This window comes from Mesoplodon bidens (genome assembly GCF_964165515.1).
Source record: "Mesoplodon bidens genome assembly, chromosome: 6".
Taxonomy (NCBI): domain Eukaryota; kingdom Metazoa; phylum Chordata; class Mammalia; order Artiodactyla; family Ziphiidae; genus Mesoplodon; species Mesoplodon bidens.
In genome coordinates this window covers 103,686,250-103,700,812 of record NC_138162.1, presented here as the reverse complement: position 1 = coordinate 103,700,812, position 14,563 = coordinate 103,686,250, and the positions used below count along the sequence as shown (strand labels likewise).

The 14,563-nt window shown below is 40.0% G+C and overlaps 1 protein-coding gene across 2 annotated transcripts in view; it reads right to left on the bottom strand.

The window, feature by feature from the left end:
- PIWIL2 (piwi like RNA-mediated gene silencing 2) overlaps positions 1–14,563 on the bottom strand; it is a 68,052-nt gene that overhangs the window by 28,142 nt on the left and 25,347 nt on the right. For both annotated transcript variants that reach the window (XM_081236705.1, XM_081236706.1), the window contains exons 10-19: positions 12,350–12,538; positions 11,689–11,773; positions 10,897–10,986; positions 9,267–9,407; positions 6,705–6,818; positions 5,297–5,485; positions 2,420–2,521; positions 1,761–1,877; positions 1,085–1,173; positions 65–170 (exon numbers count right to left, since the gene is read on the bottom strand). In XM_081236705.1, coding sequence (XP_081092831.1) covers positions 65–170; positions 1,085–1,173; positions 1,761–1,877; positions 2,420–2,521; positions 5,297–5,485; positions 6,705–6,818; positions 9,267–9,407; positions 10,897–10,986; positions 11,689–11,773; positions 12,350–12,538 — 1,222 coding nt within the window. The remainder of the gene's footprint in view (positions 1–64; positions 171–1,084; positions 1,174–1,760; positions 1,878–2,419; positions 2,522–5,296; positions 5,486–6,704; positions 6,819–9,266; positions 9,408–10,896; positions 10,987–11,688; positions 11,774–12,349; positions 12,539–14,563) is intronic.

Below are 14,563 nucleotides of genomic sequence, written 5' to 3'. Positions count from 1 at the left end.
CTTAAAGTGATCGGGAAGGCAGTCCTTAAAAACCCCGATACTTCAGAACTGCTGTTTTCCTCACCTCATAGAACTTTTTCAAGGAGCCCACCAGGCACAGCTTCAGGCTATCCACAATCTCCTGATGAGGCATCTGGAATACCACTCGTGAATACCATTTTGTGAGGGTGCTGGGGCAGAGGCAAGGAGAGAGAGGGAGAGAGAGAGAGAGAGAGAGAGATGAACACACACTCACAAAGGAAGGCCCACAGCTGAATGTCAGCATACACAGGCTTCTCCATGCACTAATCACACAAGTACCCAGCAAACGCATTTATGTTACATGTAAAAACACTCACTGATGTAGGGAAAAGATACACGTAAGCCAGCTACAGAATATAAAAATACAGGCATAATTGTGGATATCTGCTACAAAACTGCTTCCAATTGAAAAAATTTAACCCCTGAGATACCCACCAACAGAGGACTAGTTAAATAAATAGTGCTATAGCATATAATAAATTCCATGCAGCAGTTAAAAAGAATTGATGGAGATTTATTTGCATCAATACGGGAAAATGACCAAAATATACACTTTAAGTATATAAAAGAAGATGAGGAACAGTATACATAGTAATGTGCCACTTGTATGCCACTTGTATGTGTATACCAGCTACCTATATGTTACTATATGCATAAAAGAGTACCTAAAAGTATATACATACTCCAAATCTTTGGTGGCGGTTAATGAAAGCTAGACCATGAGGAATTTTTTCACTTTCTAAATTTCTGGAGATTTTTGCATGAGCATGCTTTATTTTTACAATCAGAAAAAACAAACAAAGCCCCTCATTTCTAGGGGAAAAAACCCACCACCAGCAAGACACAGACCCCATTCTGAAAGAGGTTACACTGTAGCCAGGGAACAAACTTACACATGTGATAAGAGATTGTACAAATTAATATCATAGGAAGATAGAGAAGGAAGAATTTCAGTATACTTTTACTGTAATATTAAATAATCAAAAATTTTTTCTGGCTTTACAGTAAGATTAGGCATTCAAATAAGGTAACCAAACACAATGGAGCCAGGAGTGGTACTTACAGACTGATGCTTGAGACAAAGCCAACCACGGAGGGCATGCCTCTGCTGGGGTTGTGGTAAACATCCACCCCAATCACCATTAATTTTTTCTGGGTTAGAAAACAAAAACAAACCAAAAATCCAAGCAATACATCACCCCATCTTTAATTGTTATCTGAACCCCAAAGCAACATATGAAAGTAAGTTCTGGGAAAGGAAGAGAAAGAGTGCAATCAACTTGATATTTTTTAAACACTATGAACAAAGTCAGAGATCATCAAGACCAGGGATTGGCAAACTTTCTGTGAAGGACTGAAAAGTAAATACCTTAGCCTTTGTGAGCCACACCGTCTCTGGAGGAACTATTCAATTCTGCCATTACAGCACACAAGCAGCCACAGGTGGTACATAAAGGAGTATGGCTACGTTCCAATAAAAATGCATTTAAGGACACTGAAAACTGAATTTCATATAATTTTCATGTGTCTGGAGATATTAGTCTTATTTTTATTTTTTTCAACCACTTAAAAATGTGAAAACCGTTCTAAGCTTGTGGGCTATACAAAAACAAGCAATGAACCACTCAGACTATAAGCACTGAGAATGAGGAAAATTCTAGGTGGGAAATTAGGAAAATAGCTAGGTAGGACTCTCTGGGATGCTGAATTGAATGAAGACACAGCTCAGCATCACTCACCAGAGGAATATCCACTCCCCAGAGCTCACCACCCAATTTACAGTTAATCTGAAGTAAAATTTTCTGGGCCACACTGTGAAGCCTGGTGGGCTGGCCAATGGTTCGGACATTGATGACCTGTAATAGAGGGGAAAGAGGACACTATCAACCTTTCAAACAATGTAAACAATTCTACAGCAAGTACTACATTTGTTTAAGAAACTCCAGCTGGCAGATAATACACTTTGTACTAACAGTTCTAATTCTAGAGTTTCTAGTCAGGCATGTTGTGTGTGTGTGCACACACACAACACAAATCAAAACCAAGAAACAATCAGCCAACAAAAACTTTCAAAAAGATCTCATGCAGATTAAAAAAAAATTTAACCTCCGTAGGAAAACAAGCTTTCTCCTTTCAAAGGAAAGCCTATACTCTCAGAACCCAGTCATGTGAAACCACCTGGCGACTCACCTATGAACAGCAAAAGTGCTCATTTGGGAATATGAAAGCAAGCAGCATTTACAAAGAACGTCTGCTATTAGCCAGGTTACTGTAACAAGCAAGTTTCACCAGATGCGTCTACATATGCTGGCTTCTAATAGTTACTTTAGTCCCTCTTTTCCAAGCTTCAAAGGAGGCTAGAGTTTCCCTCTGTACCTCCTGCCCAGTTTCCACTCACCTGCGAGGGCACGGGAGTCTGCACACAGCACAGCTTTTTAATGGCCCTGTAGAGATCGTCACATGTGCCCATGATGATGCAAACAACCATCTGTATCTTCCCCTTGAGGAGATAAAGTATATATAAGCCAGGCTTTGGAACTCTGAGCGGACCTTGATAGGGCTCCAGTCAGAGGCAGTTCAAGAGTCTGCAAAGCCACAGGACCTTTAGGGTAAAGAGAGGACTGAAACAAAGATGGTGGACATTCTAACAGAGAAAAAGGTCCTTGAACCTGAGTGAGCATTTGCTGGGTTCCAGGCTTCTTTGCTTAGCTACATAACATGTTACCGTAAGTTACCTAGAGCTGGTCCTGATTACCTGATTAATTTATTAGGACACTTAAGATCCCTGGAAAAGAACCAGGCTTAAAAATATGCAAGGGTTTCTTATTAGTTGATGCTTTCAATGCACTATAATGCTTTTTGCCACTCTCTTCAGTAAACTAAGCACCTTATTACATTCATGCCATAGAACTTTAACTAGGAAACACAGGATACAATACCAGAAGAAAGGATTCAGAGCCAAATGCAGAGGAAATGAAGCTACTGCCAAATCCATAAGTAGATCTTCCTAACTTTCTGATTAGGAGAGAGAATGATACTGCCAGCAGAATATCTTATATCGGCATCTTCTACCTCTCACTGCTTAAGAGATCTGATATTAAGAACAGAGGATCCTTCAAAATCTGAATAAAGTAAAGTAGCACACAAGTGAAATAAAGTTGCCAATGCTTTATGACAGAAACAGAAATCAACAGTATACTATTCCAAATCAAGATTAATTTTAAATGAAGACTTCTCAGAGGACACATGTTCCAGCAATCAGATCAAAGAACTTCCAAAGTCACGTAGAACATGGGCTGCATGCTGGGAGCCTGTGGGCTGGATCTAGGAAACAGATGTGGTTTTTTAGTCCCTATAATGATTCACAAGTCTTTTTAAAATTAACATTTAAACATAGGTAGGTGTACACATATGCAAATCTAGACTTTTGGCTTCTATTGAAAAATAAACAAACTAGGGCTTCCCTAGTGGCGCAGTGGTTGAGAGTCCACCTGCCGATGCAGGGGACACAGGTTCATGCCCTGTTCCGGGAAGATCCGCATGCCGTGGAGTGGCTGGGCCCATGAGCCATGGCCGCTGAGCCTGCGCGTCCGGAGCCTGTGCTCCATGACGGGAGAGGCCACAACAGTGAGAGGCCCGCGTACCGCAAAAAAAATAATAAATTAAATTAAATAAATAAATAAATAAATAAACAAACTAAAAATCAATTTGACAATGCTGGGCTGTTATCTGCAGTCATGGGGTTTACTCTCTTTAGTTCCCTGGAGTCCCCTCCTGGCCCACTTCACTCCCATAGACATCTGAGTTTATGACCCTGAAACAAAGAGAATAATAAAACAGAATGCCCTAAAGATGGCAGAGAGATAGCAAGACCAATAGGAGTCAACATTATGAATGAAACTCATATCCATGCTACATGAAGACTGTTGGCAGTGCACTCTCATAAAGAGAACAGGCCAAGTCGTGAGATGGGGGAGCTGAGGTATACTCAGCTGGGTTTTTCTTTTTTTTTTTTTTTTTTTTTTTTTTTTTTTTTTTTTTTTTTTTTCTTTTTGCGGTATGCAGGCCTCTCACTGTTGTGGCCTCTCCCGTTGCGGAGCACAGGCTCCGGACGCGCAGGCCCAGCGGCCATGGCTCACGGGCCCAGCCGCTCCGCGGCATATGGGATCCTCCCAGACCGGGGCACGAACCCGTATCCCCTGCATCGGCAGGCGGACTCTCAACCACTGCGCCACCAGGGAGGCCCCTGGGTTTTTCTTTTGAAAGCAGGGCAGAATTTATCAATGATCAGGCCCGGGGGAGGCCATGGCAGAGTAAGAAGGCATGGGAAGTCAGGAAGAAAATACAAAGAAAGAGAGAACATGAGTGTGCTTCTACAGATGACACACGAGCGGTGGATGAACAGAGAAAGTCATGACTGACTAGTATTCTAGTCAATACTAGAATATCAATTCTAGTATTGATCTCACAAGAACTGACTCTTCATTGCAAGGACTAGTTATTTCCAAAAACTTCTGGTCTGCTTTTTTTCCCTCCTTAATCTTCTTCCTCTGTTTTATGTACGAACAGATAAGAACTGCAGGCCTGAACTACTGAGTTGTGAACACTATAACCTGCTCAGCTCCAGTAGTCCTGGTTCGGCTATCTGGACCAAGCTGATGGGCCCACTGCCAAGTTCATCACCGGAGCAATTTGAATCTTGAGCCTGACCACACTGTGACAGCTCAGTACTGAATCGTGCAAGATGGCACCTGGCCCAGGAAATTGCTTTCTGAGCACAACATGTTCTATATAGATAAAACATTGAAGTTAAGTCAGCTATTATCTCAGCCAATTACGTGAGGAACAGATCGCTGGAGCGAGTGAGAGTGCCAACAAAGAAGGAGAGAAGCGAAACCAACCAAAGGGCATGACGACTACTTTGTTAATTCAGTATTTCACGCGCACATGAGTATGATACAGATTCCTGGACATCATCCACAGCAGACCAATAACCAAGATAATTTAAAATCAAGTATTCAAGGGCTTCCCTGGTGGCGCAGTGGTTGAGAGTCCGCCTGCCAATGCAGGGGACACGGGTTCGTGCCCCGGTCTGGGAGGGTCCCATGTGCCGCGGAGCCTGCGTGTCCGGAGCCTGCGCGTCCGGAGCCTGTACTCCGCAATGGGAGAGGCTACAACGGTGAGAGGCCCACGTACCGCAAAAAAAAAATAAAAATCAAGTATTCAACTATTTCAGAATGGACATCCTGAAAATTTACTCAAATTAATTTATTACCTCAACTCCCAGCATGGATTGAATGGTTCTGACATAGGTCTCTATGCGATCATCCTTCAGTTCCACCCAGGCTGGTGGGCTCATGCGTATGCCAATGGGGCCAGCTACCTTCTCTAACATGTTCACCAGTTCTCGGGCTTGATCCATTGCTCTCTTTGGGTAAAACAGCGCCCAGAAATGCATGGGGACCTAGAGCAACAACAAGCTATTTTTAGTACTTCCCACAACTTCCCCAACACTCCATATCAGGAGATGTTATTCTAAAGAACAAATTGCTTTTCACTCTCTCTGCTTGAGTCCTGTCTTATCTAATGCTGATTACTAATGCAGATGTGTGTGATAAGTAAATTGTGGCACAGTCCCACAATGGAATACTACACAGCAATGAGAATCGAAGGTCTGTAACTATACCTAACAGTATGGAGAAACTTACCAAACAAGGCTGAAGAAATGAAACCAGACATGACAGAATATATACAGTATGGTTTCATGTATATATTAAGTACAAACACAGCTGAAAAAAATCAGTGCTGTTAGAGGTCAATAGTGGTCATTCTTGGGTTGTGTAAGGGTGCCAGGTAGGTAGTAATTAGGAGCATGGGGGTGGGGCTTCTGAGGCACTGGTAAAGTTCTGTTTCTTAATCCTCAGTGTTGATTACACAGGTTTATTTAACTTATGAAAATTCATCAAGTTATATACATAAGTGTACTTTGTCTTTAAATATATTTCAAAAAAAAGTTTTAGAAACAAATGTATGTACTTTATGTACTGTCATAGAGACCAGGTGAGCCAAAAACATTTAAAAATAATTATATACTGGGCTTCCCTGGTGGCGCAGTGGTTGAGAGTCCGCCTGCAGATGCAGGGGACACGGGTTCATGCCCCGGTCCGGGAGGATCCCATGTGCCGCAGAGTGGCTAGGCCCGTGGGCCATGGCTGCTGAGCCTGTGCATCCGGAGCCTGTGCTCCACAATGGGAGAGGCCAGGGCAGTGAGAGGACCGCATACCGCAAAAATAAAAAAAATATATATATATATATACCATTTTGTTCTTTGGTTGCCTTGGTGGGAAACTGTTTTATTTCTTTCATGGAAACCCTAGGGAAAAAGAGGAAGGAAAGAGAAAAGAAGAAGGAAGAACAAAGAGAGAGTGGGTAATAGGCTGGCACTGAATGAATTACCATGGCAGTTTATTTCCTTGTCCTAAGTCTATGGTCAAGCAAAGGGCTTCCCTCTACCAACTCATCAACCCGTTCTTGTTCAAAGGACCTCTGTTTAGTAAATAATTCAGGATGGGAATTCAGTTGGTACTTCCTCTCAAAAAGAGGACACTAAATAATTCCTGCTTCCTAATTTCCACACTTCTAGGAATACTGGACCTCTCTTTACCACCTCATAAGTCACTTACAGTTAAGATGGAAAGGTCTCTGGTTACTTCCTTAATCCAGTTTAGTTCCTGAGATGTGATAAATGATGTATTCCTTAAGTTAATTCTTTCCATTGGCAGAACACGTCCTTCAATCTAAACAGAAAATAAAGTGCCTATGACATGAACCATCTGTAAACACTATTTAGAAGAATGCTGATACTGTTCTGGGGCCTGGTCAACTCTACCATATAGACCTGTCCCCGTCATAACTTCTGAAAATGGTAGAAAAATGCAACTGTTAGCAGTAAGAGTCCACGTCAATAAAACTCTGGACACACATACAGGTGAATTTTGATAGGCGCCGCTCTTTAATTACTGAAGCTTCCAACATGGTCCCCAAGAAAGGAATCAGAAAACACTGTCTCTTTAGAACCAGGGAATTCATGTAAAATGCCTATAAATACAAGGTGAACAGGAAAATAATCTTTAAGAATAGTTTAAGGGAAAAATTTAAGTAGAAAAATCAGAGAATATTTCTTAATAAGGCTGAACATAAACTACTATTATACTTTATACAAAAGAAAAGCAGGAAAAAAAGCATAAATATAATGAAAGACCAAATTAAAGTTAATAATAATGAATCAATTAGATCTAAATATCCAAAAATAAGATAACTAAGTTGATAACATATCAATATGATGGATATTTGCAATTATTAAAATAACTTTCTAAGTACATTTAATATAATCCTGTTTTTGCAAAAAATAAATAGTAATGTATGCATTATAAAAACTGAATGAGTCCACATTTAGTAATGAGTATCCCTGGGGGAATATGTAATTATGTAGGATTTTTACTTTTTATGAGCTCTACTCCTTGCTTTCTTAAAAAAGTAACAAAATACTTATTTTACCTATAATCAAAAAAAATTTTAATGATTTTCTTAATATTATAAAAGTTTAACACAAAGAATAACAATACCTGTATTACCAAGAATGTTCACCTTTGCTTATGAAAGTAAAAAACTGAACCTTTCTACAAGGCAGTTGGTAACATATAATAAAAAGTACTAAAAACATAAATGTCCTCTGACCTAACAATTACACTTCCATAAATCTATGAAAATAAACATCATGTACAAAGATTTAGTTACAAGGATGTTCACAGATTCACTACTTATAACAGGAAAATACTAAATTCAATTTGAATGTAAAAGAATAGGAAATTATTAATAAAATGAATACCTGTTAGCCATTAAAATATTTAGAAAAATATTAAATGACATGGGAAAAAATTCTAAATAAACTGAGTAAAAAAAAAAAAAGGAAACCATCTGAAAACATGCTGCATGTGATTGTGTGCATACACATACACACAGACAAAAAAACACTGAAGGATATGTACCAAAATGTTAACAGTGTTTATTCTGATACAGCATGATCATGGATAAACTTTTCTCTTCTCTGGCTTAAGTTTTCTGCCTCTTCAAACAATATTTGATAACATGAACACATGTTCAAGATATAATAATAAATTAAAAAGAAGATGCAAAACCATATACAGTTATAAGCACAATTTTTTAAGAAAAGATTCACCCTCACAGAAAAAAAGTTTAGGGAAACAAAATATATTGAAAATAATATTATCTTTTATGTGTCTAAAATAAATCACTAAGATATTATCTTTGGGTGATGAAACTACTGAAGTTTTTATTTCCTTCTTTACATTTTCTACAGTGCCCACATTTTCCTTATTGACTTTCCATTACTTTTATTTAAAAAAAAAAAAGAAACAGTTTTTAACAAGGAGTCAATTCAGAGTGCACGAGAACTAGAGATAAGATAAAATTAATTATTTTGGTATAACCTAGAAAGAAAATTAAAAGTAATAAAAGCTAATATTTACTGAGCACTTGCTATGTGTCAAAATAGTATGCTGAAGATTTTACCATTTAATTCCTTTAACTCAATCATTATCTTTATTTCACAGATAAAGAAAATAAGAGATACTAAGCAATTTGTTCCAAGTAACTAAGATGGCAAGTGGTAGAACTGAGATTCAAAGCCAAAGACTTCACCACCACCTCATGCTGCCTCTGCACTATGGCTCACGCTGCACAAAATACAACAGAATGGACTCAGGCAAGTTGCAGGCAGAAAGGGCCATGCGAATATTAAAATGTACAAGTCTGAGACTTTATGCCTACGGAAAGAATGAGAGTAGTATATTCAAAGAAACACAAGTTAGTTATTGGGAAAGATAAAGAAAAACTTAGGGGAAAAAAAGGAAAAAGACATAGAGAACTTTAAGAATAATTTGGGTTGGAAAACTAAAAATGAGGTACAATTTTAAGTCAATATTCCTTTTGCTCAACTGGAAATTAACAGCTCAGATTCTGGGAAATACAAAAGAAAATCTGTAAGAGATACTAGCCAATTAAGTCAAGGAAATTCAAGTATTATGACTAGGACCAAAAAAAAAAGTGTAATTATAAAGCAAAAACTACAAAATAAAGACAAGATAGGAAGTTCTCACCTAGTCTCACAAAGCTCTAAAATCTTTGGTTAATGCTGTTTCCTACCATCATATTTTCTGGTTTACCTTATGTACATCCTTCTGCAGACAGAGTCCCCAACGTGTCAGTTCACTGTTGGCTGTCTCATTTTTTGCAATTCTCTGTAGCAAGCATTTCAAAGCATTATGGTGCTGTTTGGGGCTCAGGTTGATCTGCTGGGTCAAATCCTAAACAGAACCAAAATTGAGATACTAAGTTATTACTTTCTCCAGTATGAGGTTAAATAAACCCTAATGTATAACAAATTCCGTGGAAAACCTCCTTCCCATTGAAATCTACAGAAATTTTAAAATATCTCCAAGGACTTTAATAAATATCTCATAATGTGAATGAAGTGTAAGGTTAAAATGTTAACCATAAAAGAATTGGGTTTTTTTAATTGAAATATAGTTGATTTATAATGTTAATTTCTGCTGTACGGCAAAGTGATTCAGTTATACATATACATACATACTTAAAAGTAAGTATTTAAAATTGTCACTTTTTTTCTTATAACATCTAAATCTTATTCTTTTTCTCAAAGCCATGTAAGGGGGCTTGATTACATCTATTTAATATCTGGGGTGGGGGGGAAATGCCCTATGCCGGGCATGCAGGCAAACATAATGGAATGGAAAAACACATCCAGTTTTCTACTTTATGTCACATGATACTAGCCACTTAATGTCACCGTAAGACACTTGTTACGTCCAGTGTGTGGCCCATAATAGGTGTTTTCTAATATTTATTGTTGAATGAATATCTAATAGGTGTGCATGAAGATTCTGAATCACGTAAGTGAGTTCTTCCTTCATTCTTCTGGGACTAATGAACTGTGCAGCTGTTGCTCCCTGTGTGGCAGTCATTAGGGCATTGAGTCTATGGGGCTATACAGATAGCCCCAAAGATCATAAAATCATTACGTTACTGAGAGTTGTAAGGAAGGAGCCTTGACCTACATACCAAAAGCAGAAGTATCAGAAGGTGAACATGAAAGACATCTCTTACAGAACTTCCTTTTAGCTCTTTATGATGTTAACTAAAAACAATACGTGGCATCTGAGACAAGGCCGGGGTTCCAAAACTAGGACAGACAAGGACTGAGAGAGAGACAGCAGAGCAGTGTGAGGGTGGAAAGGCCCAAGCAGACAGTGTGGAGGTGAAGCCCTTGGGGTCTGGACCCACACTGCTGCAGACGTCTCTGCCTCCCAGCTATTTCCTACAAGACTGTGCCCAACATGAGACTTCCAGGACACCCCGAGCCCCACAGAGTAAACTTCTATCCTTTAATTTCATCCTCTCACTTGCTGACTTTTTGCTACATTATCTCCTCCTCCCTTCAAATAAACTGAAGGCTTACAGAAATGTTAAAAAAAATTCAGTGCTCTCAAAGAACCTCATTTATGGTCATATGACCAGCTTACAGTCATCCATCTGATTGGCGAGGGTGATGCCAGAACTATTTGTTTCCTTTTACTTTATAATCCAGTCGTTCTACTATTGTAACAACATTCCAAAGAAAGTTCTGATTGGCTTTTTCACAGTGTGTGGGAAGGGACACAGATTATGCTTTATATAGAGGAAAAATGAACCTGCCCAGGTGACGTGCAAACCTGGCCCAGTTCTAGCTGTATCTGCTATCAAAAAGGTCTTCGGTTCAAAGCAGGCACTTCTTACCTTCATGGCTCTAAAGTCCTTCTTCATCTTCTCAGGGATTCCAGTCATGAAGGAAAGCTCAGGCAGCAGCAGGATTTCGCCTTTTAGCAGCTTTGAGGAGAGAACAGAGGGAAAGCAAGGCAGTATAAGAGGATCTTCTTCCCCTGACCAGTACAAGACCTCCCAGGCCCAGAGCTGGTCTTGCAGGTGTATCACTGGCACACTAAGGAACACAAACCCCAGAGAAGAGTGCAGGAAACACTACAGGTGTTTTACCCTTTTCTCCCTCAAGTCACGATAGCCTGTTGTATTAGGTAAAGAGAAAAATATTCAAATTGTCAAAAGGAGAGAAAAAACTGGAAAAACTAAAAGTTTTGTTCCACTTCGGCCTCCAGATAAGCTGAGACAATACCTCCTATCAAGCTGGTGCCTCTGTCTCATCTTAACCTATTGATCTTCAGTCTCTACTCTGAAAACAGAGGAGTCAGGTACCAAGGCACGTTTCCCTGGCCCCCAGTTCTATTAAAATGCCTGTAACTTCCCTAATGGACCCAGTGTTTTCATCTTCTTTAGCAGTAAATTCTCCTTATTCCTTAACCTAACTCGCTCTATGGATGTTTAGTTCCTCACTAAGGAGACTGAAAAAGCAACTCTGGCTAGAGGAGACAGACAAAACCCTACACAGCTTTCCCCAACCACACTGCAATCATAGCTCCACTGTAATCACAGGTCCCACGGCTCCCAGGGCTGATGGGTGGAGAACTTAGATGGAAGCACAGGCCTGACACCCTGACCCCTACACCTCCAACTCACCATCCCTTGGTTATTCTGTCGCTCACTGGGCCTGTAGATCAGCAGTGGCTGGTCCTTTTCCTTTACTGTGATCCCATAGTTTTTGCTAGAGCCGAACAGAGGCAGGGAAAAAAGTTAGAAGCAGCATCACCACTCTTACAACATCACAGTCAAAGTGTTAACCAGGACTGAGGTACACAATCTGCATTATACCCTTGTCAAGGATCCATCAGAAACTCACCAGAGCATACACATAACTGGAAAAAGCAGGCTCAAGTTAACGTTGCAATTAAATAGAGGGGAAATAGGATAACAGTCCAGGAAAGAATTTGTTTAAAAACTGTATCAGGTTAAAGGGCTTAGGTAACTAAAAGGGCAAAATGATAGTCAAATGATTAATGACTTGAATTTAATCTCTCCAAACAGACCTGTAAACAAAACAGCAAAGAAAACACAATTCGAAGGCCTGAGATTAACTTATGAAATAACTTCCAAAAAGTACTGAAAGAAATAAAACTGTAAGGGTAGCAAATTCAGGTCAAATCCCACAAATGAGCTCACCAATCTTGGGTGCATTACCAATCCAATTATTTTTGAAGTATCCTGCTGTGTGCCACTCCTGCTAGAGAACAGGAGACTACAGCCCCAACCTGCAGGCCCAAGCCCAGTCTCTTCCCTCTACCTGTAGTATTCCAAGAATGTAATCTCCTTCCCATCAGACATCGTGAAGCTATCTTTTGGAGTCTTATTCCAATCCACATCATCAATACGATAGGTACGATTGTTGTATCGGGTTATGACAATACTGCCAACCAGAAGCTTAGTGCACTCGTCCTGGAAGTCTTCTTTGTGCTGTTGGTACATGGCATGCCTTTGGAAAAAGAAAATAGACCTGTGGATCATATGCAGTATACACAGAGTAGCAAGAAAGGCATAGGGGATGCAAATAAGTACTTTAGAGTTACAATCACAACTACATAGCACCAAAAGGCTCCAGCTGTCTCTTTTAAGAGATAGGACCCTCATCTCTTTCCTTTTTAACATTACCCAAAAAAAGTGAAAGGACAGGGCTTCCCTGGTGGCGCAGTGGTTGAGAGTCCGCCTGCCGATGCAGGGGACACGGGTTCGTGCCCCGGTCCGGGAAGATCCCACATGCTGCAGAGCGGCTGGGCCCGTGAGCCAGGGCCGCTGAGCCTGAGCGTCCGGAGCCTGTGCTCCGCAACGGGAGAGGCCACAACAGTGAGAGGCCCAGGTACCGCAAAAAAAAAAAAGTGAAAGGATAAAAATGAAATTAAAAACAGCAACTATAAATTGATAAAATTCACTGTATTCCTTAAAATAAGGTACACTAATCATCAAAATAATTTGTATCATTATTAGGAGATAGTCTACAGAAGAACAATAAAACATTCTTTAAAGTATATTTGCCCTTTCTAACTGACAGAAGAAATTACAACTACCTTTTAGAAGACACCACTGGTGAAGATGCTAAATATGAAGAGATGGAAAGACTCACCACAGACAAATGCACTCTTGAGGCAACCTCTGTAACAGTGCCATGAACAAGGTAACAACAGAAACTCACAGAAAGCATGTCTGAGCATGCACAGGGAGTCAAGGAAAGTTTACAGAGGCAGGTGATACCTGAAGGAGCAACCTGCCAGGCAGAGACGCCAAAGCAGCTGGTAGGTAACACCCTAGGCGGAAGCACAGGTATGCAGGGGACAATCAGGGATCTGGGACTGGGGCGAGCAAGGAGGTGAAAAAGGGTCAGAAGATGGTCAGTGTAGGCTGAAGACAGACAGGGACCAGATATGAATTCCTTTGTGGGTCAGAGCATGGACCATGGACTCTTCTATGGGCCAATGTCAACTAGGGTACGTTCCTGAGGAACACTGGTCCCTTGAGAGGTCCTGAGGGGGGTGAAAAAGGTTCTACGACCAAAAAAGTTGAGTCCATTCTGCATAATATAACCCCTTCTTAGAGGTTCACAACACACATTACCACAACAGGCTGATAAAAAAGAGAAACATATTTAGTTTCATTTACCTACAAATTTATTGAACCACAGACTCCTCCTTCCCTTTTCCCTTTTAGCTCACTGAACATCTATTACCATTGTAGGCAATTAGTATCCTGCAGAACTTGCTGCAGTAAGTGATGAAAAACCATCAGAAACTTGAAACAGTTCAACACTGACTACAGACCCTGGAGCCAAAGCCTGGGTTCAAATCTTGGCTCGGCCACTTAGCAGCACGTGAGACCCTGAGCAAGTTACTTAACCTCCTTGTGCCTCAGTTTCCTTGTGTGAAAGTGGAGTCACAAAAAACCACCTAACTCAGTGTTGCTGAAAGAACTCCATGACTTTACACATATAAAGCACTTAGAACATAAAGTTGTTTTGAAATAAGGTTAGAGATTTTATCTCAGATAGTTTCATGAATTTTTGCTTCCTATTTGCACAGTTTTAGTCATCAATACATTTTATGCTTGTCTAACTCACTACTGTCTATTAAATGCATGCAACATTGTAGAAAAATTAATTAAAAGTATTTTTAATCAAAACCTTCAACTATGTTAATGGTTCCATAATACTATTTCACTAAGTGGAGGGTACATTAATTCACTGGTTTTACTTTTTAAATAATAGTTCTATTGTTTCACTCTTAACAAATAATTCTGGATGAACATGTTTTATAAAGATTCTTCTATACTTAAAATTGCTTCTTTGAGACAGATTTCCCATAAGTGAAATCACTAGATTAAAAGGTTAGAACTGGACTTCCCTGGTGGCACAGTGGTTAAGAATCCACCTGCCAGTGCAGGGGACACGGGTTCGAGCCCTGGTCCGGGAAGATCCCACATGCCACAGAGCAACTAAGCCCATGCGCCACAA